Here is a 26,589-nt window from a genome sequence, read left to right on the forward strand (position 1 = left end):
AACCTTTGCTAATATGATGGGTAAAAATGATACCTTATTGTTTTAATTAACATCTTTTATTCCTAATTTATACTGAAGATGTTTTCGTGTATTTATTAGCTGTGGGACCTTGGCTGTTTAAACAAGTTGCTTTTTGTTTTTGTTTTTTTGTTTTTTTAGCAGTGTGCTGGAAGTTAATTAGGGAGGGGGAAGGAACATTAATAAAGCCTAATTTATGTCTCACAGGAGTAATCTACCTCAGGAGGCAGGACATATATACTACAGAAAGTTTCAAGGTAGTTCTTACGTAGTGGGAGCTTTAGGGGGATAGTGGGAAGTTGAGAGGGGAAAGTGGTTTTGGGAAGGAGGATGGTATCAGTTTTTTTATGTGTCAAGGTTAAGTTCTTGACTACACTGCATTAAAGATAGGTCCTTTGAAAGGTTTATTACTGAAAGCATCAGCAGTGGTACACTTCCCATTTCTAGTCTAGACTTATGTAAGGAGCAATGTTTATCCACAAAATTACTGATTTTATATATAATTATATATTTATATATTTTCCTTGAGTTAAAAAACAGTCTTAAGTATTTTAGGGATATAGACAGAACTGGCACTCTGGTGGAAGGTTGTGACTAGGAGAGATTTGAAAGTCCTATCATGGAAGCCACTAGCGAAACCAGGAGACAAGCTCAGTTACATATTGAGAGAAAGAAGAGCTGAAAGCCGAGGAAGTCTGATGCCCAGCCAGAGGGCAAAGCAACAGGGCTGTTAGGAGGTGAGGTGATTAGATGCTGGGTTTTTCAAGTTCCATTTTATTCTGGGTTTCATTGCTAAGGGTCTTGGGAGTTCCAAATAAATTGTGTTCAGGTGGAGTGTGTGCGCGCGCTAGTGTGTGTGTGTGTGTGTGTGTGTGTGTGTGTTTGTATCTATGTTTGTGTTTGGAATCCTTGGCATAAATCATTGCAGAGAAGATGCCATTGGGCCTCCGTTTTCTACTTTACTTTCTCTGAGGGTAGGGAGCCAGTAGAACTTTCTGACAACAGTGCCTCAGTGGCTTAGTTGTCTTGCTTGGCTGAGCTTTTCCTTCCTGGGCATTCCAGTTGCCTTAGGCACTGCCTTCACTGTTCTCAGTAGATAGTGCCTTATTGTTGCTCCCTAGGGGAGTGAGGGCTCGGGCAAGGGTGATGGGGCAGGGTGTCCTACTCACACCTGTCACTTGCCCCTGGGCTCTGGCTTTTTTTCTGGCCTTCTGCTTGTGGACTGGAGTTGCTCTTTATACTCTTGCTGCCCTTGATTGACGGCTCTTGTGCCTGCCTTGGAATGCTGTTTGCCTTCTCAGTCCGTCTCCAGCTGTTTTCCAGTTTATGGGGGTTCGTCACAACTTCTGGTCTCCTGTGAATTTCTGAGCATGGTTGTGGAATTACTGACAGACAAAATTTTTTTTGCATTATTTCTAGGGTTTGGTGAGGAAAAGCAGCAGGGGAGGCATTGCACCTTGTGCTCAGTTGGCTTTCTTGGTTTTGCTTGTAAATATTCTGTTCGGTCTTTCCTGATAAGCTTATAGGCTTTATTCATATTGTTATTTTAGAAAGGTTTCATAGTGGTCCTGGATTGAACTTATTTTACAACTTTGTGGTCTATCCAAGCAGCTTTGAAAATCAAATTTATTTCCTATAAATTAATAGAAAATAGGCAAAGGATAAGAACAGGTAATGACCTCTTTCATGGTGAAAGAAATGCAAACTAAAACTGTGCTGAAAAAGTATTTTGTCCCATCAGTTGGCAGGGACCAGAAAGTTTGATTAAAGGGTGGTGGCTGTGGTGTGAAGAAACAGGCCTTGCTGCGAGGAGTGTGGGCTGGCAGCCTCTAAAGAGGGCAGCTAGGTGGTGTAGGGGAGGAAAAATAATCCCCCTCCACCTTTCTGAGTTCTTAGCTGAGACCCTTGTAATAGAAGACAGATTAATAGGAGAAAACAAAAGTTTATTAACGTGTACCTCATCTACACATAGGAGATGCCCAGGGAGGTGGCATAGGATTCAGACTTAAATACCATCCTAATGGGGATAGGGGAAGGGAGATGTACACCTCTTACGGGTGAGTAAATGGTTTTTAGGAAAGAGGAATGAACCCTTAGAAGAACAGATGGGAAGTGCAATAGTTTGTGTGTCTGGGTGTGGTGTCCACTTCTAGTCTTTCTTCCTGTGATGAGTCACCTGGTTGGTGAAACTCCCAGGGAGGGGATTTACGATAATGAAGTTCCTTTTGGAGGAGCTGTCTTTAGGCACTTAAAGGGAGTTCAGGGAAAGCCTCACCCTGCATTTGGTGTTTTTCAAATGCCTATAGCTCAAAATCACCAAAATGCCAAAGTGGCATATTTTTTCTGCTACTGTTCAGCGGTATCTACCAAAATGGGAAATGCACATAATCTTTGACCAGCAATTCTCTTTCTCTGGATTTATCCTACCTGTAGTGTCATACACGTGTGAAATATCTCACATGCCAGATACCTATTGGAGAATGATTTATAATTGCAAAAGACCATAAACTACTTAAGTGCACATCAGTATAGGATTTATTAAATTAAAAACTGGAATGTTACAGAGTCGTAAAAATGAGTGCTTTATATACAGTTATGTAGTGATTTCTAATATTTAGTAACTAGAAAAAGCAAAGAGGCATGAACAGTGTGTTGTGGTCTGTGTATACGGGGGAAAATATGTGTTTGTATATACACAGAATATCTGGAATGATACCCAAGAAACTGGTAATATTTTTTTTCTAAGTTGAGAAACTAGGTTAATAGATGAGATGGGAAACTTTTTACTACATACCCTGTGAACTCTTTGTGGTTTGCACCATGTGCATTACTTATTCAAAAAATAAAGTACAAATAAAAAATAAAGTCTGACTTAAATTTTCATTGGTAGATCATGATAATAATGTTTCTCATTGTTGCCTTACTTATCTAGGAGAGGTGGGATGGAACTTTGTTCTTTTGAAAATTCAGCATTCATATACCTAATTAAACTCACAAAGTAAATTGTTTTTAATTGATTGCTTTTAAGGTACCACAAGTAAAAAATACTGGCCTATTGAATTGAGAACACAAATTGTTCTGATTCTTATTTTCTTTTTATCTGGTGTCATTTTTATCCTTTTAATTGTAATGAAGCCTAGAGAAGGGAAATGGAGCCCACAGCAGAGCCAGAGGAACTCAGAAGTTGTACGTGCCAATAAACCAATATTTTCTCAACTACCCCATTTTGATCCTGTGACACATTTGGGTGTTTATCTAGTAAACTACTGTTAGGCCCGCAATGCTAATTGGTAATTAGCAAGAGTTCCAAGATAAATAGAAGACTATAAACAAATTGTGGAGGTCTTTTTTGTTGTTTTTGTAAAAAATATTTCACTGACGCATTGTCAGGAGTGTCAGGGATTATTAGACAAAAGAATTGGAAAGTTTTGAGCAAAAGGAAATAGAGGTGCCTTTGCGTAGGTGGCTGAGGACAAAAATCTGTGTATTCCCCAGAGTTCTGAAGTTAATGGGGAATCCCTAAAAGACCCAAACACATGATTTCTCTTGCTTTTATTGAAAAAATTTGGTTTTGAATAAGACTTGAACGAACTTATTTGGGGAAGGTAGTCTAAGTAAAAGAGCGTTCCAAGACACTAAGTAAACTAAATGTGAGATCCTAATATTTCATCATGTGATATTATAGGTGGTGAAGTAACTTAATATGTAAAAATAAACTTATTGGTAGTGACAGAAAGTACCTGTTAGTATGAGTTGTTGGCACCTTTCTTGCACATCTAGATCAGACTTTGGGGTTGGACTTTTTTAAGCTGATTTTTAAAAACTTTTCACTTTGCAGTGATTATAGACAGATAAGTTGCAGAAATAATACAGAGAAATCCCATGTACCTTTCACCTGTCTTCCCCCAGTGTTAATATAAGGATTGGACATTATCTACATCAGGAACATAACAGACTGCCGACTGTACTTGGATTTTTCCAGTTTTTACATGGATTCTTTTTCCCTTGTGTGTGTATAGCTCTGTGAAATTTCATCACGTGTACAGATTAATGCAACCACCACCACCATCACCACAGTCAGGACACCAAATTTTTCCATTCCCACAAATGAACTTCTTCAGGCTGCCCTTTTATGATCACCTTTTCCCCCCAACCCTCCGTGCCCTGCCTGGCAGCCACCGATCTGTGCTTCACCGTGAGTTTTGTCATCTTGAGTGTTACATAAATGGAGTCATAGTGTGTAGCCTTTTTGTTTGCCAAAACTCATTTTTTTAAAAAAGATTTTATTTATTTGAGAGAGAGAGCACGCACAAGTGGGGGAGCAGCAGAAGGAGAGGGAGAAACAGACTCCCTGCTGAGCAGGGAGCCTGATGTGGGACTCTATCCCAGGACCCTGAGATCATGACCTGAACTGAACGCAGACGCTTCACCCACTGAGCCACCCAGGCACCCCTACCAAAACTCATTTTTAATAAGCTTCAAACATACAGAAAAGTTGAACAGTGTAATAAACACCTAATCCCTCCATTCATAAACTATTAGCAATTGTTAATAGTTGCCACGTTTGCTTTGTCTCTATTTTGTTCTAAACCATTTGAAAGGAAGTTGCAGATATGATGACGCTTTACCCCTAAATATTTAAGCACACGTCTCCCAAGAATTAGGTCATTTTCCTACTCAGTTACGCTATCATTATCTCATTTATGTCCATTTAATATTTTCTATTCAATCTGTATCAAGTTTGGTCGCAAGATTGTCTTTTTTTTTTTTTAATTTAAAAAATTTTTTTATTTGAGAGAGAGCGAGCACACAAGCAGGGGGAGTGGCAGGCAGAGGGAGAAGCAGGCTCCCACTGAGCAGGGAGCCCGATGTGGGGCTCGATCCCAGGACCCCTGGATCATACCCGAGCTGAAGGCAGACACACTTAACCGACTGAGCCACCCAGGTTCCCCTCAAGATTGTCTTTTATAATTTTTTTTTCCTTCTTCCAAACCGGAGTTCATTGAAGAGTCACATATACATTTGGTTGTTACAGTATCTCTTTAGTCTCCTTCAGTTTAGAAAAGCTCCCTACCCCATGCACACACTTTTAGTTACTGTGGTATTGACTTCTTGGTGAACGCAGGTGGTTCTTTACAATGTCCTGTATTCTGCGTTCATCAGAATATTTCCTCATGCAATCATCTAAATTGTTTCTTTATTCTCTAGCTTATTGGTTTGGAGCACTCAAAGTGTTTTATGATTTCTCTTCTTTTAAATTTAAGTTAGGATGTGTTTTATGGCCCAGAATGTGGCCTGTTTTGGGAAATATTCAACGTGAGCTGTGTATTCCTGTGTTGTTGGACAGAATAGTCCATGGATGTCAGATACAGTTTTGATTGATAATGGTGTTGAGATCAGCTAGGTCCTTACTGACCATTTCTGAGAGAGGAGTGTTCAGGTCTTCTCCTATGGTATAGTGCATTCATCTCGCCCTTCTGGCAGTTCATTAGTGTTTGCCTCCCACATTTTGACGCTGTTATGTTAGGCGGTGCACATTAAGGATAACGTCTTCTTGAAACATTTGACTCCTTTATCAGTGTGGAATGCCATTTTTTATCCCTGCTAAGTTTCCTTGCTCTGCAGGCGGCTGTGTCTAATATTAATAAAGCTTCTCCTGCTTTCTTTTGAGGAGTGTTAGATGGTGTATCTCTCTCCATCTCTTTTAATCTGTATGTGTCTTTTATATTTAAAGTGGGTTTCTTGTAGACAGCATATAGTTGGGTCTTGTTTTTTGATCCACTTTGACAGTCTCTTTTAATTGGTGTATTTAGACCATGGATGTTCAAATGATACATGATAAAGTTGGATTAATGTCTACCAATATTTGTTACTGTTTTCTATTCATTGCCCTTATTTTTGTTCCTGTTTTTGTCTTCTCTTTCTGCCTTTTGTGGTTCTAATGGAGCACTTAAATAAATCCATTTTCTCTCCTTTCTTAGCATGTCACTTTTTAAAACTTTTGAGAGGTTGCCCTTGTGTTTGCAATATACATTTACAACTAATCCAAGTCCACTTTCAAATAGCACTCTACCACTTCACAGGTAGTAGAAGTACCTCATAATTACAAAGTACATATTCCTGATTCCTCCCTCCTGTCCCTTTCCTCATCCCTATTGTTCATTCACTTATATATAAACTATAATAATCAAACACAGGGTTGCTGTTATTTTGAGGATGTGACCTTTTGGGATGGGCTTTTCTCACTCACAGTGCCCTCGAGATCTATTCAAGTTATTGGGTGTATCAAATAGTTCCTTCTTTTATTCCATTGTATGGATGTACCTCTGTTTGTTTGTTCATTCATGTATTGAAAGGATATTTGAATATAGTTTTTTGTGTGAACCTAAGGTTTCATTTCCCTGGGATCATAGTCCAGGAATACAGTTGCTGGGTTGAATAGTATGTGTATGTTTAATTTTTTTTAATTTTAAAAAAGATTTTATTTATTAGAGAGATAGCGAGAGAGAGAGAGAGAGCACAAGCGGGGAGGAGAGGGAGAAGCTCCCTCTGCAGGGAGCCCTACGTGGGGCTGGATCCCAGGACTCCAGGATCATGACCTGAGCTGAAAGCAGACAACCAACTGAGCCACCCAGGCACCCCTTTGTTTAATTTTATAAGAAACTGTTGAACCATTTTCCAGAGGGGGCTGTTCCATTTTCCATTCCCACTAGCAATATATGAGCTACTTTCAGTACATCCTTGGCAGCATTTGGTACTGTCATTTTTTTTTTAATTTTAGCCATTCCAGTAGATGTGTAGCAGTACTTCATCATGGTCTTAATTTGTGGTTCCCTGAATGGCTAATGATGGAATATCTTTTCATGTGTTTGTCATTTCCATGTCTTCTTTGGTGATGTGTTAAAATCTTTTGTATATTTTCTAATTGGATTGTTTTCTTATTGTTGACTTTAGAGAGTTCCTTACACGTTCTGGATACAAGTCCTTTGTTGGGTATGTGACTTACAAATATTTTCTCTAAGCCTGTGGCTTTTCTTTTCATCCTGTTAACAGGGTCTTTCACCGACCAAACGTTTTCAATTTTGGTAAAGCTTAACTTATCAACTTTTTTATGATCGGTGCTCTTGTGTAATGCCTAAGTACCTCCTAACCCCAGTCACAAAGATTTTCTCCTATGTTGTCTTCTATTTTTTTTTTTTTAAGATTTTATTTATTTATTTGACAGAAACAGACTGCGAGAGCAGGAACACAAGCAGGGGGAGTGGGAGAGGGAGAAGCAGGCTTCCCGCTGAGCAGGGAGCCCGATGCAGGGCTCGATCCCAGGACCCTGGGATCATGACCTGAGCCGAAGGCAGCTGCTTAACGACCAAGCCACCCAGGCACCCTCCTATGTTGTCTTCTAAAAAGGGTTTTAGAGTTCTATGTTTTACACTTAGATCTATGGTTATTTTGAGTTAACTTTTAAGATATAGGTTTTTGTTTTGTTTTGTTTTTTTGGCTTATGGATGTCCAGTTGTTCCAGCACCATTTGTTGAAAGAACTGTCCTTCCTCCATTGAATTGCTTTTGCATTGTTGACAAAAATCAGCTGGTTGTACTCTAGTGGGTCTGTTTCTGGATTTTCTGTTTTGTTTTATTGATCTCTGTTTTATCACTACAGTGGGTTTTAATTTAATTCCTCTTTTCTGGCCAAGCTATGACTGTTGCTTATCGGTAAACACATAAATGGTGGAAATTTGAAGTTTTGATTTTGGGAGATAACTCTGATACTAACATTGCTCTATATCAGATGAATAGATTTTTTAAAGTTTGCTAGTTATTTGCCTCTGTAAAGAATAATTTCCATTTTTGTCACTGTGAATTTAGTTATGATGATAACTTTGTGTTTTCCATATATGTTAAACATTTAAATTTGAGTAGGTGAAGGAGCTTAAAAATATTTAATTTTTAAAATCAAAGTAATATATAGGTATAGTTAAAAAATTAGAAAATGTGATGGACATAAAATGAAAAGACTGCATGACCACCCTCCCCACTCCAGAATCCTTTTCCCCAGAATAGGCCACACTCAGATCTCTTAGCTGTTGTTTCTCATTATTTGCCTCCTTATTCATAACTAATATGCTTTTACTGTTATTTGCTGATGTAGTAATTTTTAGCTATTTCTGTTGACTTCCTGCCTATTACGGAAGATGAGGATTTCACACTTAAATCTACTCCCACTTCTTTTTTTAGCATCTTCCCAATATAGTTACCTCACAATTTTTTGGTTAAATCTTTATTTACTGTTTCTATTATGATGATTACATAAATATTGATAACTGTTGAGTTGAGTCATATACTATGAATACATGACCTTTCTTGAACGATTTTTTTTTCCAAAGTACACAGTTACCAAAAAATCGTTTATTTTCTATGTAGCTATCATTCATTCCGGCCAGGTTCTCTTACGATATTGTAACCCTCCACAGAATAAGGTCAGACACATCAGGTGACCTGTTGCTCTCTGGTTTGCTTCCCGTGGAGGTCATGGGGCCGTCTAGACTCCTGTCCCAATCTAGAGCATGTGTCTTCCCTGTCTTGTGTTGCATCCTTTGCTTCTTGACTTCCTTATCATCATTTTTCTTGTTTTATTCCTTCACATTGAAAGGATACATCTTCCAGTAGCTTCCAGAGAATGGGTCCATGGGAGGTTTTTTTTTTAGCTGTGGCAAGTCTAAAATATTGCCTTTATTGTACCTTCGTACTTAACTGGTAGCTTGGCTAGCTATAGAAATCTAGTTAAAATTATATTTTATTAGTATTTTAAAGGCATTGCTTCCCTGTTATCTAGCTTCCAGTATTGTTGCTGAGAGATTGAGAAACTATTCTTTAAAAAAAATAATAAATAAAAAAATTTATATATATATGAATATATATATGTGTATATATATGTGTGTGTGTGTGTATATATATATATGAATGACAGGAATAGAGGGGTAATAGGCCAAAACCCATGTATATACTGTCCATTTTCATTTCATTTTTAAAAAATTTTTAGTACCTTTTTTTTTTTTTAGTAATCTCTATACCCAACATAGGGCTCAAACTCACAACCCTGAGATCAAGAATCACATGCTCTTCCGACTGAGCCAGCCAGGTGTCCCCATACTGTCAGTTTTCAGCAAATCTGTATATTTTCCACATGTGCTTCATCCCTTCCTTCTATTCCTTTCCCCTTTCCTGTTTGAGAAAGTATTTATTGATACTGCTAAAGCTCCTCTGATCCTTTCCTGATAACACTATGTAAAAGCATTCTTCTGAATTTGCTGTGTATTTTTCCTGTGTATGTTTTCATACTTGCAGTAGCTATGAATATATCCATAATATTGTTTGCATGTTGTAAAAATCATATAAATCGTACCATGTCTATTATTCTGTAGCACTTTTTTAAATATGTATTTTTGAGATATGTCCATGTTGGTAATTGTAGCTCTTGTTAATTCACTTTCATTAGTGTAATGTACCCCATTATAAGATTATATTAAAAAACTTAATTCTTTTTTTTTATAAAGATTTTTATTTATTTATTCATGAGAGACAGAGAGGCAGAGGGAGAAGCAGGCTCCCAAGGAGCAGGGAACCCGATGTGGGACTCGATCCCAGGACCCTGGGATCATGACCTGAGCCGAAGGCAGACGCTTAACCATCTGAGCCACCCAGGCGCCCTAAAAAACTTAATTCTAAATGGCTTAAAATGTATGAAATAGCTTTGAAATAAGTTATAAGAAATAAGGCATTTATATATTGCAGAATATTTTTATAATATTTCCTAATTAGGCTTAGTTCCTTATTTAAGAAGTTAAACCAAAATCAAGACTTATGGCTTGATATGGAGGATTAGTTGGAGCCAGCTGGTTTTGGGTCTCTGTCCCCTGAGTAGGGAAGAGGAAAGTAGTAGTGGTCTTGAGTTCAGGGGCAGGTGACAAGAAACCAGATCAGTATTTCACCCTCCTATTCGGAAGACCAGCTGTCCATGTGCATTGGGGGAGCCTCATGTCTTTAGATAATTTGGCCTAAGCCAGTCCCATAGTTCCAAAGAGAACGTGGAAAGCGTGCTTCCAAATTCTGATGTTGGCTTCAATGTCTCTGGACTAAGGAGGGACAGACTTAAGAAAGTAAGTCACTACTAATATAAATTCTCATCCAACCTGAGCTTCCTTTGGATATCGTTTGCTTTCATTGCGATGGTAATTTTTAACATAGTGTAATTTATTACTCATCTCACCACCATTTTTTTATTGTCAGTGAGAGATTTTTCTTGAACTAATTGAGATAGAACATGATCTGGAACTAGGTTAAGTGTGATATGATGAAGATAGTGATTCATATTTTAACTAAACTATTAGTTTTCCCCTTAGTGGCCAACCACAACAAATACTGAAGATGCTAATCATTTATTCACCTACTCTTTCCTTCAACATATTATTTAGGGAATGCCTAAATATCTAGACATTGGGGATAGAAAGATGAATAAGAGGGGCCTGGGTGGTTGAGTCAGTTAAGCTTCTAGCTCTTGATTTTGTCTCGGGTTATGATCTCAGGGTCATTAGATTGATGCTGGGCTCTGGGCTGGGTGTGGAGCCTGCTTCCGATTCTTTTTCTCCCTCCGTCCGTCTCTCCCTCCCTCGCCAAAAAAACCAAAAACCAAAAAACCCCCACAAAACCCCAAAAAACCAAATGCCGCATGGTTTAGGAGAAGAGGCATGCTGATAAATGCTGGTGTGCATGACAGCAGAACAAGAAGGACACGAAGTGAGCTTTGGAACAGGGAGGCCATTCTCGTTCATGTAACTCAGTTCAAGTCTCATTCTCCCCTGAGCATAGGTAGCCTGTGGTCATTACTTCAACTGCTTGCTCTTCTTCTGAGCACATTCAAGACATCCAGTCTCTATTTATCACCATCATTTATTGTAAAGGAGCCTCATTTTCAGACAATTTGTAATAAGTTGTCATTGTTAGGAATTTGCTTTGAGATGTATTCTTAGGCAGAGGTGTGCCCATTCAAAGATCTACAAGCATACACTTGGATTTTTGTGTGTGTTTTGGCTAAGATAGATTTAGCCCCATTTCTCTCCTTTATAACTCTGTATCTGGTGTCTAATATATTTAAAAATAAAGAGAAGTGTGATTTCCTTAAGTAAGTTTACAGTTTTTTTTTTTTACACATTTATGCCAAAGATAGGAAAAATATGATGACTAATTGTGAACAAGTTTGAAATTTCTTTTCATTCTTTATAGGTTGTCTTGTGGAAATGAAGGCTTAAGGGCAAATTACCTACCAGATTAAAGATGGGATCGAACAGCAGCAGAATCGGTGATCTTCCTAAAAATGAGTACTTAAAAAAGTTATCGGGCACAGAATCTGTCTCTGAGAACGACCCGTTCTGGAATCAGCTTCTCTCATTTTCTTTCCCCGCACCAACCAGCAGGTAAAAGATTATTTGGAGATTGAAAATTCATGTAGAAGGCCACATGAACTTGAGTGGTATGCTGATTTAAAAAAAAAATGTTTTTAATGTTCTGTCTGTCCATCGATCCATCCTCTGTCATACATGTGCCAGTAGGTATGCGAGTAGGAAATACAGTTTTCTCTCTCCTTTCTTCCACCCAGCCATCTCCCTTCCCCAGAGATGACTCCTCATAGCAGTTTCTTTTGCATTTTCTAGAGTAGTACGAGGTTACGTAAGCATGTATCCGTGTAGTTTTAGAAAATTATTTGAACACAAGTGCCATCCTACACATACCTTTTTCTTTTTCTGCTGCTGTCCTTGCTTTTTTCCCCCCACGGTTAAGTAAAATGTATCTTGTGTGTGTGTGTATGTATGTATGTATGTGTATATATATATATATATATATTTGCTTATATGTAACTGTCTTATTCTTTTAAATGCTCGCAGAGTATCTGTAGAATATACTTAATCAGTTTTCTGTTTGTGGATGTTGTTTTTTAGGCTTTTGTTATAACAAATAATGCTGCATACATCATTTCCCATATGTACAAATACATCTCTAGTATAAATTCCCCAAAGTAAAATTGCTGGGTTAGAGCGTTCTGTGTTTTTTGTGTGTGTGTGTGTTTATAAGTTCTGTAGATATTGCCAGACTGCTACATGGAAGTCACACCAGTTTATACTCCTATAGCAGAGTATGGGAAGTTCTGTTTTCCCCCATTTTTGTCAGTTTAATGCATTTTTAGACTCTTTGACCTATGCCGGTTTGATACATGAAAACCAGTAGCTCATTTTTAACTTTGTATGTCTATCAGTTTTTATAGTAATGTAGAGTGACTAGAATATTGAATTCCCATATATTCAGTATCTACAGTGTAAAATTTTTATTTTTTTAATTTTTAATTTTATTATTTTTTTAAAGATTTTATTTATTTATTTGTCAGAGAGAGTGTGCAAGCAGGGGGAGCGGCAAGCAGAGGGAGAAGCAGGCTCCCCGCTGAGCAAGGAGCCCAATGTGGGACTCGATCCCAGGACCCTGGGATCATGACCTAAACCGTAGGCAGATGCTTAACCAACTGAGCCACCCAGGTGTCCCAAATTTTTTTTTTTTTTTTTAACAGGTTTAATGTGACAGGCAGAATAGTGGCCCCATAAAGATGTTTTAGTCCCCGAAATCTGTGAATACGTTATGTTGTGGCATGTATCGATACTTCATTCCTTTTTATTTCTGAGTGGTAGCTCATTGTATGAATATACCATATATTGTTTATCCATTCATAATTAATATCATTTGGATTGTTTCTGTATTTGCTTCATCTACTTTTGTTTCTTAAGTATTTTAAAGTAAAATAAGGATGTTTTCTTCTGTGACCATAATGCCATTATCAGACTTAACAAAATTAACAATAATTCCTCCTACCCAGTCCATATTGACATTCCCCCTGTTGTCTTATAAGGGTTGCTAACATTAGGAACTAAATACGGTGGATACGTTGCATTTGGTAGTTATATTTCTTAAATGTCTTTAGAAGTATTCACTCTCCAGCCCCTGCCACAATTTTTTCCCCATGCTATTAATTTTTTGAATAAATTGAGTGTGTTTTTCTGTAGAATGTTCGACCTTCTTGATTTACCCGATTGCTTCTCATATCTCATAACGTGTTTTTCTTTATTTTTTGTGTTTTCTGTAAACTAGAAGTCAGATTTAAAGGCTTGATAAAATTTAAACAGTTTTGGTAAGGGTATTATGTAAGTGATTTTATATACTTTATATATATATATATTTTATATATATATACTTTGCATAACATCAGGATACAGAAAATGTGTGGTTTTAGTTATGCTAAGTTTGCTCAGAGGTTTGAGTATGTTGATGATTTTGGTCTGAATCACCTGTTTCATAAGAAATTACAAAATGGTGGTATTTCTAATTTGGTCATTTCTTCTACATTTATTAACTGAATTTTTCTGTAAAGAAGAGCTTTCCTTCATCATTTAGGTTATAGAAAATAACAGTTTTTACTATATTATTAAATAAGAGTAAACACTTAATTCTTTTCCTTTACCAATTTTCAGTAATGAAAATAGTATAATGGTGACAAGTATTTCCCCTCTCCCTCAATCCCAGGCTTGGAAGGACTGTCTCTCTGTCTTTTTATGGTGAATTAAAAAAAAAAAAAATCTATGTACGTATGTGTGTTGTGGTCCTTATGGTTTCAATTTGCCTTTGTTTAGTGATCAAGGTTATGTTTATTTTTATGTGTTTAAGGATTAAGGATTATTGGCATTTCCTTTTTGTGAACTATTTATGTATTTTGGCAATAAAGTTTAATTTCTAACTTCTGGATACAGTTGAATTGGGCCTCAGAAGTTTCACTTAGTTTGCAGTTCATGTGATAGCATGGATTAGTTGCACATTATATGAAGCGGGTACTTATTACTGCTTCTGAGATCCTTGGAAATTTAAAGATGCTGTGGAGGGGCAGGAGAGGTCAAACTGGAGACAGCTGTAGCATCAGGAAATTTTGAAACCACTTCCTTAATCCTTGAGGAGTTGTCACTGAGTACCATTGGGCCTGTTGAAATAATACTTAAAGAAGAAAGGGCATATGGAGACTTCATCATTTGTTGTCAAAACAAATCCTCTTTTCACTTATGTAAACTACAGTACACTGTACTTCCATGTCTTCTGAAAGACATTAAAGAAGACTATCAATTATAGAGAGGGCAATTCCAGTTAAAATCCCAACAGCTTTTTTCGGGGGTGGGGAGGGGTGAGGTGGAGAGATTTTGATAAGCTGATTCTAAAAGTTAAAAGGCAAAGAAAATAACCTAAATAGCTAAGTACTTTTGGAGAAGAGGAAGGCTGTGTTGCGTGCCCATGGACTTGACTTATGCCGAACTGGCACTTTGGAGTCCTGGGGGCAGGCTGGACTGCTTAAGAAACAGTGATGGGAATAAGGTGTTAGCCATTTCTATTTCTTAACCCTCTGGAGTTTACCTCATGGTTTGAATTACCATGGCTCTCTAGTTCGCTTTGCTAATTACTGCTCTTTCTCGAAGATCCTTTGCTGCTCTCATGTGTTCTTTTGGATATCATTCCTTTTTCTTAATTCACCCTAGTTTATACAGAAAAGTATACAGGAATCTCAGGAAGTGTGAAAAGCTGAACGTTAATACACTGCATATCGTGGGTGTGGGGGGAATAGCCCCAAGGGCTTCACTTGTGGTGGTACACCTCTGTGGCTTTGTTTGAGACACCCGCCCCCTCAGTGCTGGTGTTTGACGTGTGACCTGTAGGACCTTGACTCTGAGCTAGCAGGTGCCACCTCATTGACAGAGGCAGGGATGGGATTACCTACTTTGTGAATTACTCAGGACTGAGATGAATCTCTGTAGGGAAGATTCTGAATCTGGACGTTTTTGAGATTGCTCACTCCTGGAATTCCTTGCACCCATATGTGCTGTTTTCAAGTGCAGCCCATTTTTGCAGCCAAAAATTGGTGTCTGCCAATTTTTTAGAAACTGTAATAAGGCCTTTAGGACTAATCTAATCCTTCCTTACTATAAATTATTTTTGGCACTAGAGTAATCAGATTTTGTTAAGAGTTTCCAGGCATGGTTGCAAAATCCTATTTAGGTTCTTCAATAGTTTTTAACTTTTCACCTTATTCAGATTACTTGTGAAGCAAAACTCTGAGATGAAATCAAGATTAATTTAAGAGTAAAGTTTAAGTAACATGCTGTTTATTTTTCTTGATAAAATATGTTTAAATTCCTTGCATGGCTGATTTTATACATTTCTAAATTACTGAATAATAGCAAAAACCAGAAACAAAACTGTGCTTATTATTTTTTTGGTTTACGGGCATCTGAGTATCCCCATGTGAGTGTACAGTGTGTGCGAACACATTTATAATATGTGTCATGCTTGTCACTGAGAATGACTGGACTAGATGATCTTTCACTGTTTATAAGCTATTATTTATTCATTTGCTTCTCAGGATATAATGAGGAACTAGGTAACGTCTCTTGCCCTCAAAGGACTTACAGTCTATCTGTAAACTAGTAGATGAGTATAGTGGAGTATGATTAAAGGCTGTTACAGAAGAAGTACCGGGAAGCATGAACACAGCAGCAGCTCAGTGTCTGAGTTAGAATGGGACAGGGCGAGTCACAGATTTCCAGGAGGAAGTGGCGTATGTTTGTTTATTTCACTTCTGGTTTAAATCCCAGGAGGTACCAGAGGATATTTAATGAAAGCCTCTTCCCTACCCCTGTGTCCCTTGACCAGTACTCCTTTTTGGAGGCAACCAAAGCAGGAGTGATGCTCAGAGTCCTGAGCCAGAGGGAAGGGGGCAGGAGTAGGAGGGGACTGGCCGCAGTCAGGGGGCGGCCGAGGGAAAGCCCAGTGGTGAGGAAAAACATGGCAGGTGGGCAAAACTGAAGAGGTGAGCGGTGGGGGTTTGGCCAATTTGAGGGGCCTTGTAGAAAATATTAAGCAGTTTTGATTTTGTCGTAGTATCAGAGGGAACCACTGAAAGATTTTCAGTAGAACGGCCAGGATCAGGCTTTCATTTTATTAGATATTCTAACTGCATCACCTGTGGTCATCACTCTGTCCTTCAGCGGAAATTAAAGTTGACCCTTGAACAACAAAGATGTGAACTCTGCAGGTCCACTTAAACATGGATTTTTTTCACATTTTTCACAATACAGTACTGTAAATGTATTTTCTTTATGATTTTCTTAATGGCATAGTCTTTTCTCCAGCTAAATTTATTGTAAGAATACAGTATATAATACACATACAAAATATGTGTTAATCTACTGAATGTTATCGGTAAGGCTTCTGGTCGACAGTAGGCTATTAGAGGTTAAGTTTTGGGTCTGAAGTTACATGTGGATTTTCTACTTTGTAGGGGTTGGTGCTCCTAACCGCTGCATTGTTCAGGGTCCACTGTATTACTTCTTCAGTGTTTGGTTTTTTTTTTAATTTGTTCAGGGTCCACTGTATTACTTCTTCAGTGGTTTTTTTTTTTTTATTTAAATAATTCAGTTATAGGATCAGTTGTCATGTTCCAAACAAACAGTGTCAGAAGGTACATGGATACCGTGTAGGATAGTCAGGATTACATAGTCAGTATTTTGGAAATTTGGAATGTGGACAGAGCCCCAAAGCAGGTGAATGATTTAGAAAGGGAGAGAGCAGGAAAGAGAGAATTCAGAAGCCTCTGAAAAGAGCATGGACAGAGGCATTGAGGCAGGACACAGTTCTGTGTGTGGGTGTGGACCAGTGAGACTCTAGCTTGCTAGAGGGAAATGATGATCACAGGGGCCTGTCCTGTGGTTAGAGCCCTCTCTGGCATTGGCAGATGGTGTGCCGAAATGGAAGAGCCATGGTGTCTGTAGGTGGAATTTTAAAAATTATAATTTATTTTTGTCTGGAAAGATAATACATTCTTTATTTTTATTTTTATTTTTTAAAGATTTTATGTATTTATTTGACAGAAAGAGAGGGAGTACAAGCAGGGGGGTAGCAGGCAGAGGGAGAGGGAGAAACAGATGTGGGGCTCGATCCCAGGACCCTGGGATCATGACCTGATCTGAAGGCAGGCGCTTAACCAACTAAGCCACCCAGGTGACCCCATTCTTTATTTTTTAAAGATTTATTTGAGAGAGACAGAGAACAAGTGCATGTGAGGGAGAGAATCTCAAGCAAACTCCCCATTGAGCATGGATCCCCACACGGGGCTCGATCTCACGACCAAGATCACAACCTGAGCCGAAATCAAGAGTCGGACGCTTGACTGACTGAGCCATCCAGGCGCCCCGATAATACATTCTTGTGGTCCAAAATTAGAAGACACAGAAGTTAAAAAGTGGGAAGTCTCTCTTCCTCTGTCCTCCCATATGTCTAGTTCTCTTCCCCAGAGGCAACCAGTGTTACCAGTCTTCTTAAGTGTACTTTCAAGGGACGTTTCATGTTGTCTTAGTCTGTTTAGGCTGCTATAATAAAATACCACCAACTGGGTAACTTATAAACAAATGGAGTTTATTGTTCACAGTTCTGGAGACCAGAAGTCTGAGTTTGTGGTACCAACATGATTGGGTGAGGGCCCTCCTCCTGTTGCACAGCCAGTACCTTCTCTCTTCCTCATATGGTGGAGGGGGTGAGCAAGCTCTCTGGGGGGCCTTTCTTTTTTTTTTTGGGGGGGGGCCTTTCTAATAATGGTACTAATCCTATGCATGAGGGTTTCATCCTTATGTCTTAATCATCCCCAAAGGCCCACCTACTAATACTATTACCTTTGAGGGTTAGGATTTCAACATATGCATTATGCATATACATTGTGCATATGCATAAACATTCAATCCATAGCACATGCATTTACAAACACATGCACATACATCCCCTTGTTTTAGACAATAATATATATTATATATACTTTTGCACTTTGTGCTTTTTCCATTGATTGTAATTTGGAGAGCCTTCTGTATATTAGCTTCCTCATTCTTTCTGACGGCATAGCATATCATCCCTGAATATACCAAAATTAATATAGCCATATAGTTTAACCATTTGGATTTCTTCCAGTGTTTTGTTATTACATTGCAAACAAATGCCACAGTGCATAGCCATGTATATATGGGTAGAAGTGATTCTTGTGAGGGCACCTGGGTGGTTCAGTCGGTTAAGCATCCGACTCTTGATCTCGGCTCAGGTCTTTATCTCAGGGTTGTGAGTTCAAGCCCAGAGTTGGGCTCCATGCTGGGTGTGGGGCCTACTCAAAAAAAAAAAAAAAAAAAAAAAGTGATTCTTGTGCTGTGAGCAAAGTATGACCAAATGACTTCCATTAATTCTTCTAGTTTGTGTTGGCAGGGTATGAGAAACAAGTATAATAGGTTGGGAATGGATTTTACGGATCACTGAAAGCGCTTCCCAACATGATTCATGGTGTTGCAGGGTAAAGTGATGGAGCTGTCCAGGTCTGGTGACCTGGAGAAGGGTGCTTATTTTTGGCCACACCTATTAGAAAGCTGAGGATTAGAATTGTAGGTTCTTGTTGAGTGGATTTAGTGAAAGTACTGTTTTAGGGAGATTACTTTTTGGGTCGGCTGAATGATAGATTGGAAGGAGCAGGAAAGGAGAAAGTAGGGCAGGAGAACCAAATGCGAGACAGCTGTCCTCATGGAACTGACAAGGCCACCAGAAGAGTAGATAGCACAATGTGTTCTAAACGTTCTTTTGTTTTAAATTGATAACTGATTTGAACATAAATGCTTAATGAGCTTACAGTTCTAGATTTGAGAGCAATACTCAGCAATATAGTGACAGCTTGTATACTTAATTTTTATTGAAGTATAGTTGACATACAATGTTATATTAGTTTTAGATGTATAACATAGTGATTCGATAATTCTGTGCATTGTGCAGTGCTCTCCACAATGTGTAGTCACCATCTGTCACCAAACGTCATTACAGTATTCTCGGTTATATTCTCTGCTTTACTTTTCATCCCATGACTTACTTATTTTATAACTGGAAGTTTAAACCTCTTAATCCCCTTCACTTATTTCATCCATCCCTCCACCTCCCTCCCTTCTGGCAACCACCAGTTCTCTGTATTTATAATTCTGTTTTTGGCCTGTGTATTGGTTTTGTTTTTTAGAGGCCCACATGCGTGTATACTAATTGAGAATGAGAATCATTTTCTCAAAAGGTGCATTGATTTTTTTGGTGACCTGTAAAAAATGGAGACAGTGAAACATGGTAGGGGGAGCACAGATTTTGGAGCCAGACCAACTTTGTCTTGCACCTCAGCCCCACTACTTACCAGCTTTGTGAATCTAGGCAAGCTGCTTAATCCCACTGAGCCTGTTGATGCTTCTTTGAAATGGAAATAATACCTACCGTCTAGATTTTGGGGGAGGATAAAACACCATAATGCATGTATAGTGTCTTGAGTTTCTGCTTCTTCAAGGAGTTAGTCTCTCTGTCTTGAGAGTTAGTCTAAAATATTTGAGGGATGAAGAAAAGAAATCTAACCGATTTTTCTGATAACTGCTTTATCCTAAAGATCGGAAATCCTATGACTCTTTTGAATCAGTTGTTCAGTTGTTTTAGAAATCAGGTCAGACACGGAGTATAGTGATACTTGTTTCTGTGCTTACATTATGTCCAGTTTGTAAGACTACCTTTAGAAACCTTGACTGCATTGCGAAAATGGTATTATGTGTACTGAGCACTAGATGGCGCTCAAACAAGGCAAGAAGGCGGCTTTTGGCACCGTCAACAGGGTCGCTTACGCTCATGTTTTTGAATGCTTAAGTAATGCATGTTTGCTTTTGGTGCCTTTGTATGCAGCAAAGCACAAAGGAGGCAAAAAAGGTAAAAATAATAGTGATCAGAAGTGACAGTTATTGGGGTGCCTGGGTGGTTCAGTCGGTTGAGCGTCCGACTCTTGATCACAGCTCAGGTCTTGATCTCAGGGTCCTGAGTTCAAGCCCGAGTTGGGCTCTCACTGGGCATGGAGCCAACTTAAAAAAAGAAAAAGAAAAGAAAAAAGAAGTAACCATTATTAACATTTTGGTGTATATGCCATCAATTCTCTCCTTTAAAAATGTTTGCATCGGGGGTGCCTGGGTGGCTCAGTTGGTTAAGTGTCTGCCTTCTGCTCCAGTGGTGATCCTGGGGTCCTGGAATCGAGCCCCGTGTCCGGCTCCCTGCTCAGCAGGGGGTCTGCTGCTCCCTCTCCCTCTGCCCCTCCCCCTGCTCGTGCTCTCTCTCTCTCTCTCTCTCTCTCTTGCTCACTCTCTCAAATAAATAACATCTTTTTTTTTTTTTTTAAAGATTTTATTTATTTATTTGAGACAGAGAGAATGAGAGAGAGAGAACACATGAGAGGGGATAGGGTCAGAGGACGAAGCAGACTCCCCGCCAAGCAGGGAGCCCGATGCGGGACTCGATCCAGGGACTCCAGGATCATGACCTGAGCCGAAGGCAGTCGCTTAACCAACTGAGCCACCCAGGCGCCCTCAAATAAATAACATCTTAAAAGAAATGCGTCATATTCTACACGTTCTTTCTTTAACTTATATTTTCCTCGTGTCTGTGTTTTCTTACAATATAGGTTGTAAACAGCTGTACAATATTCCATCTTATGGATCATGTCAGTAATTTATTTAACTAATGTTGGACATGTTGGTTGTTTATATTTTTGTGATTATATGTAAAACTCTGATGAACTTCATTGCAGCCAAGTCTTTATGCATATCTCTAACTATGTAAGGGGAGTGAGTTTCTAGCAGTTGCTTTGCTGGTAAAATCATCTCTTTTTTTTTCTTTTTTCAAATCACACAAATCTTTCATTGTAAGGAAGTTAGAGAATAAGAAAACAAAAGGGAAAATAGTCATGTATTCTCATCACATAAAGAAAGTCACTTGATATTTAGTATATATTCTTCCATACTTTTTATAATGCACGTACCTACAGATAGTTATGTGTATTTATATCTTTTTTTTCTCCTGCAAATATGGGATTATACTGTATTATTGTTATACAACTTAAAAATTAGTGTATTCTGTATGACATATTTCCTTTCCAGTAAATGTGAATTTTAAAATTTTATTTACCAAAAAGTAGTTATTGAATGCCCCCTATTTGCCAGGCAGTTTTTAAGAGCTGGAAATCTTTCAGTGAACTTGAGGAATGAAGTCCCTGCCCTCTTGCAGCTTGTATTTTAGTGGAGGAGATGGGCAATAAGTAAAGAAATAAATCTATAAAATCATTTCTGAAAATACCAAGTGCAGTGAAGAAAAATAAAGCAGAGCAAGGTCATGAAGAGTGACCAGAATGGGAGCAAATAGAAGCAGGAGATTTCTTTAGATTTCTTTAGATAGAGGGTCTGCAGGGAAGCAGCATTTAAGCAGAGACATGAGCAAAATCAGGGACTGAGCCATGCAAATTCTGGGGAAAGAGTATTGCAGGTAGAGGGAACAGCAAGTATGAATATGGACCTGCAGCAGGAATAAGTCCTGCTTGTTAGAGGAATGGCAGAAGGCAAAACAGTGAGCAAGGAAACAAATTATGTAGGCACTTTTGGCCATGTTAGAGATTTTTTTATGTTGCATGATAGTTTGGAGATGAGCATGTTTTCATGTTAGTATTTGAGAATTGAGTTGAGTCTGTTATAATTTACTAACTCTCCTATAATATGGAAAGATTTTACTCACGTAGTTTGTTTTATTATGGGAAAATTTACATAACATAAAATTTACTTTGGTAGCCGTTTTTAAGTGTGTGATTCAGTGGTGTTAAGTACATTCCCAGTGTTGTATGGTCATCATCAGTGTCCATGTCCAGAACTTTTTCATCATCTCAGACAAACTCTGTACCCATTAAATAATAACTCCCCACTCCTCCTTTCACCAGCCCCTGGTAACCTCTGTTCTACTTTCTGTCTCGATGAATTTGTCTATTCTAGGTACCTCATATAAATGCAACCATATAATATTTGGCATGTTGTGTCTGGCTTCTTTCACTTAGCATAATTTCAAGGTTCATCCATGCAGTAGCACGTGTCATTTTCCTTTTTTCTTAAAGATTTTGAGAGAGAGTGAGCGAGAGAGAGCACAAGCGGGAGGAGGGGTGGTTTGGAGAGGCAGAGGGAAAAGCAGACTCCCCACTAGGCAGGGAGCCCAATGTGCGGCTCGATCCCAGGACCCCAGCCGGGATCATGACCTGAGCCGAAGGCAGATGCCCAACTGACTGAGCTACCCAGGTGCCCCTCAATTTCCTTGAAAGGCTGAATAATGTCCATAGTATGCACATACTACATCATATCATGTTTTTAAAATTTCAGTTTGTTGTACTTACACGTTCCTTCAAACGTTATCCATTTCTTTTTTTTAACAAAAATTTTTTTAAAGATTATTTGAGAGAGAGAGAGAGAGTGTGCACGTTGGGGGGCAGAGGTAGAGGGAGAGAATGTCTCAAGCAGACTCCTCATTGAGTGCAGAGTCTGAGGTGGGGCCCGATCTCACGACCCTGAGATCACAACCTGAGCCAAAATCAAGAATCAGGCACTTAACCGACTTTGCCACCCAGGCGCCCCCATTCTCCATTTCTGTACAGCATTGTTAGGTTCCAGTTACCAATCTGATTTTTTTTTTTCAGGGATCCCTCTTACATTATAAAAAATATGTATATTCAGCCAAGGGACTTGGCTAATGCAAACATGATTGTTAATGTAGCAGTTGTTAACTGAGCACTTACTGTGTGGCCTGATGCTGTGCTCATTGCCCTCGGTGCCTGTCCTTGTGTAGATCTCCTATCAGGTCTGTGATGTAGGGCCCGCAGGCGAGAAAACAGAGACTTGGGGGTTGTCCAAGATCACACAGCTCACAGCTGATGTTGACCAGATTTAAACCCAGTTTCTGTAGCTCCAGAGGTGGATTCTGTTGACCTTCATGCTATACACAATCTCCATTTGGAAGCATAATCACAGACTGAGCTTCAAATAATGGTTAAAGAGCTGCTACATCAAGTTATATGATAGTCTTTGAGTAAAGAATCACCAGATTATCTGTTCACATTTCCAAGCACTTTCAAAGCCCAGTATGTCCTAATAACTGGTACTTTATGTTTGAGTGCTGTTAATTACAATGTAAAGGTAATGATTACATTATTTACACTTGAGACACGCAAGTAGATGGATAATCCGTCCAGTATTTTAACCTTGCCTTGAGTGGAGTGTATCTTCTCTCTGTTTATAGAATGATCCTTTCTCAGAGGTTCTTCATCTGTTTCCTCAGCTGAGAAACAGGAAAAGAGACTTTTATTGAATTTGGTCACAAGTTTTTAACTGACAGAAACAATAAAGTGATTGTAAAATTATTTTTTTTTCTTTGAATTTTTGATGCCTGTCTCTGCTGCTGTGTTTTTATTCTCTTTGGCATCCTTGCTGTCAGTTTTATTAGCGCTTCTGAAGTTGAAGGTGTCTGCTCTGCCAGTGAGGTGGGCCTGGGGGTACTGCTGACCGCCTCCTAAACTCTGTTTCTGCCATCGGACATTTGCACGTCCTCATCATTTGACAAGGGAAGAAATAATTTGAGACTTTTTTTGGCATCTTATTTTCTCCAATTGAGGGCCCAAAAGAAGTTCAGTTTTTACATCTTGAGTCAAAAACCTTTATTTCCTGTTCTTTCATTTATACCTTTCTATGCAGGATCCCTTTAGAAGATGCTTTGAGTTTGACCCAGGTTGATTCCTCCTTCAAACTAACAGTTTAAATGGGGGCAATGTAACTAGCCTTGTTTAAAACATTAAAGTAAGGGGCAAGTACATTTTATTGCAGGTACTCCCTTCTTGCCTTTTCTGACTGTGTTGGTTGGAATCTGGGTTTTGAAGTCATTTTTTTCTGTTACTTTCTTGAGAAAATAAAGACAATATTATGGTGCGTGGTGGCTGCTGAAACTTTGACATTTTAATAGTTATAGTTCCTTTGATTTTGGCAGTTGAATGACAACATATAGGGTTGTCCGTGAATCACATGAATATGAACACCTTTTTGGTTCTGCTTGGTGCATAAAAATAAATTTATATGCAGTTTTTATGCTTTGACTTTTTCCCATGAATAGGCCCTTTTAAAATATTCTCACAGTTTAACCACTGAATGGGCTGAGTCTAGTTAGTTTTGTGAATGATTTCTGTAATTTTCTCTTTGCTAAGGGGAAAAAAAGGCTTCAGAAATGCTTCCATACTTTGCTGAATGGTTACTTGTTTATTTACTCAGGTTGTGTTTTAAACTGACAAAACATTATATCTTTGTCAGAGTATGTGTTGTGGGCTGAAAGTGACATTATTGTCGATTTTGAAATCATTTTATGGCAGAATTTTCAGTGTTTCTTTTTTGAACCTCATAATTGTAGTATGATCATTCAGCAAATCTGTGTTCAGAAATCTACATATAATTTACCCCCAACAGCTTTCTGTCCATCAGCTTTTCATTAAATAAGATTTGAACTGTGAGTTTATCATCTGTTGTTACTGAGATTCACATAGAAGATGGGTGTGCTTGAAGTAAGTACAATAAAACCAGTTTAAATTGCTGAAAGCTGTGAATTAGAGAATATATAAATTTAAAAATTAAGCTTTCTGACCAAACCTATAGTTTATGATTCCATAACAGTCATAAAAAAGTCCATCTGTCATCCTGCCACTTTCCTCATTAGGCTTAAAATTTTCTGTTTTCTTTAGTTCTTTATCATTCATATAGGCTTTACATGATTTTAATCATAATATAGATAATTTTTATAGTGGATAATGCATGTATGGCATAACTTCTTTTAGGTACGTATAGGAATTCCAAGTAGTTTGGTAGTGTTTTAGATTGATGTTATATGGGTTTGCTTTAATAAAAAAGGAGCTAAGGGGTGCCTGGGTGGCTCAGTTGGTTAAGCATTTGACTCTTGGTCTTGGCTCAGGTCCTGATCTCATGGTTGTGAGCCCCGAGTCGAGCTCATCTGGGAGTCTGCTGCTCTCCTTCCTCTCGCTCTGCCCCCCCCCCCCCCCGCTTGCACTCCCTCCCTCCCTCTCTCTCTCTCTCTCTCAAATAAATAAATAAATCTTTAAAAAAATTTAAAGAAAGAAGCTAAATAGTATTCATATGGAAAGAGCATTAGACATTAGATGTGTTTATTCTTACATTGTGACCTTGGGCAAGTTGCTTGGCTTCTCTGTTCCTGTCACCTGTAAAATGAGAATGCTCCTATTTCCTGAGTCAGCTTCTCAGGTTTTTGGAAAGCAGTCAAGTGAAATAACCATGGTGAGAGCACTTTGAATAGTTTATAGGTCTGTACAAATTGCAAATTATATCTAATCAGCAAATTTATTTCCACATCAACAATTAATATGCCAGGTCCTTAAACACATTTCTTTTTCTTCTTCTTTTTTTTTTTTCCTTAAGTAGACTCCACGCCCAGCGTGGAGCCCAACATGGGGTTTGAACTCAAGATTCTGAGATCAAGACCAGGACTGAAATCAAGAGTTGGACACTCATCCGACTGAGCTACCCAGGCACCCCCTTTTTCACTTAAAAAAAAAATTATAGAAAGTCTTTTTTTTTTTTTAAAGTAAGCTCTATGCCCAACGTGGGGCTTGAACTCACAACCCCCTGAGATAGAGTAGCTTGCTCTGATGACTGAGCCAGCCAGGCAGCCCTTTAAACACATTTCTTTTGTTAGATGTTAAACACTTTTTCTAAACCTTCTCCTCCCTTGTTGAAATACTTTCTTTAAAATATAATGTGAAAGTCCATTTAAGCTCCATTTTAGACAAATAGCTGAAATTCTCAATTAGTGGAGTTCAAATTAATGAAGTCCTGCTAAGTGTATACTTAGTCAAATCTTTAGTTTTTAAAATATTTTTCTCTGTAGTGTAAAAACTTTAAAAAAAAAATCTACTTTTGGGGCACCTGGGTGGCTCAGTCGGTTAGGCGTTTGCCTTTGGCTTGGGTCATGATCCCAGGGTCCTGGGATTGAGCCCCGAGTCAGGCTCCCTGCTCAGCGGGGAGCCTATTTCTCCCTCTCCCACTCCCCCGGTTGTGCGCTCTCTCTCTCTCTCTCTCTCTGTGTCAAATAAATAAATAAATAAAATCTTTAAACAAATAAAAAATCTGCTTTTATGTGGAAACCCAGTATTTGAGAGTATGGTAAGACTGTTATTTAGGTTGCAGTGTTGTTTTACTACCAATTGGTAAGCCTCTTTTCTAAGATTATGTGTTATTCAACCTCTTTCTTTCTTTAATTCCCGAGGGCCAGCACCATGGCCTGGCATTATCCCTTGGTACCTCTTGTGTTACTCAGAAATCCAAAGTGTGGACAGATGAAGAATGAGACAGATGGGTTGGTAGAAAAGAAATGGAAGAGTCCGGAGGTGGGTGGGGAACCAGTGTTGGATTGTGGAAACCGCTAAAGGGCCACAAACAATTCCTTCTGGTTGGTACTATTGGCTCCATGATACCAGTCATGGGTCAGTTCAGTTATCAGCCTAAATGTGCTACTCCTGCTCTCAGCA

General features: G+C 38.6%; 1 protein-coding gene across 1 annotated transcript in view; it reads left to right on the forward strand.

The window, feature by feature from the left end:
• DYM (dymeclin) overlaps positions 1-26,589 on the forward strand; it is a 342,707-nt gene that overhangs the window by 12,222 nt on the left and 303,896 nt on the right. The window contains 1 exon segment of the mRNA XM_021686111.1: positions 11,298-11,488. Within this exon segment, the coding sequence (XP_021541786.1) occupies positions 11,349-11,488 (140 nt within the window). The 5' untranslated portion in view covers positions 11,298-11,348.

Source organism: Neomonachus schauinslandi, chromosome 14 (assembly GCF_002201575.2).
Source record: "Neomonachus schauinslandi chromosome 14, ASM220157v2, whole genome shotgun sequence".
NCBI lineage: Eukaryota > Metazoa > Chordata > Mammalia > Carnivora > Phocidae > Neomonachus > Neomonachus schauinslandi.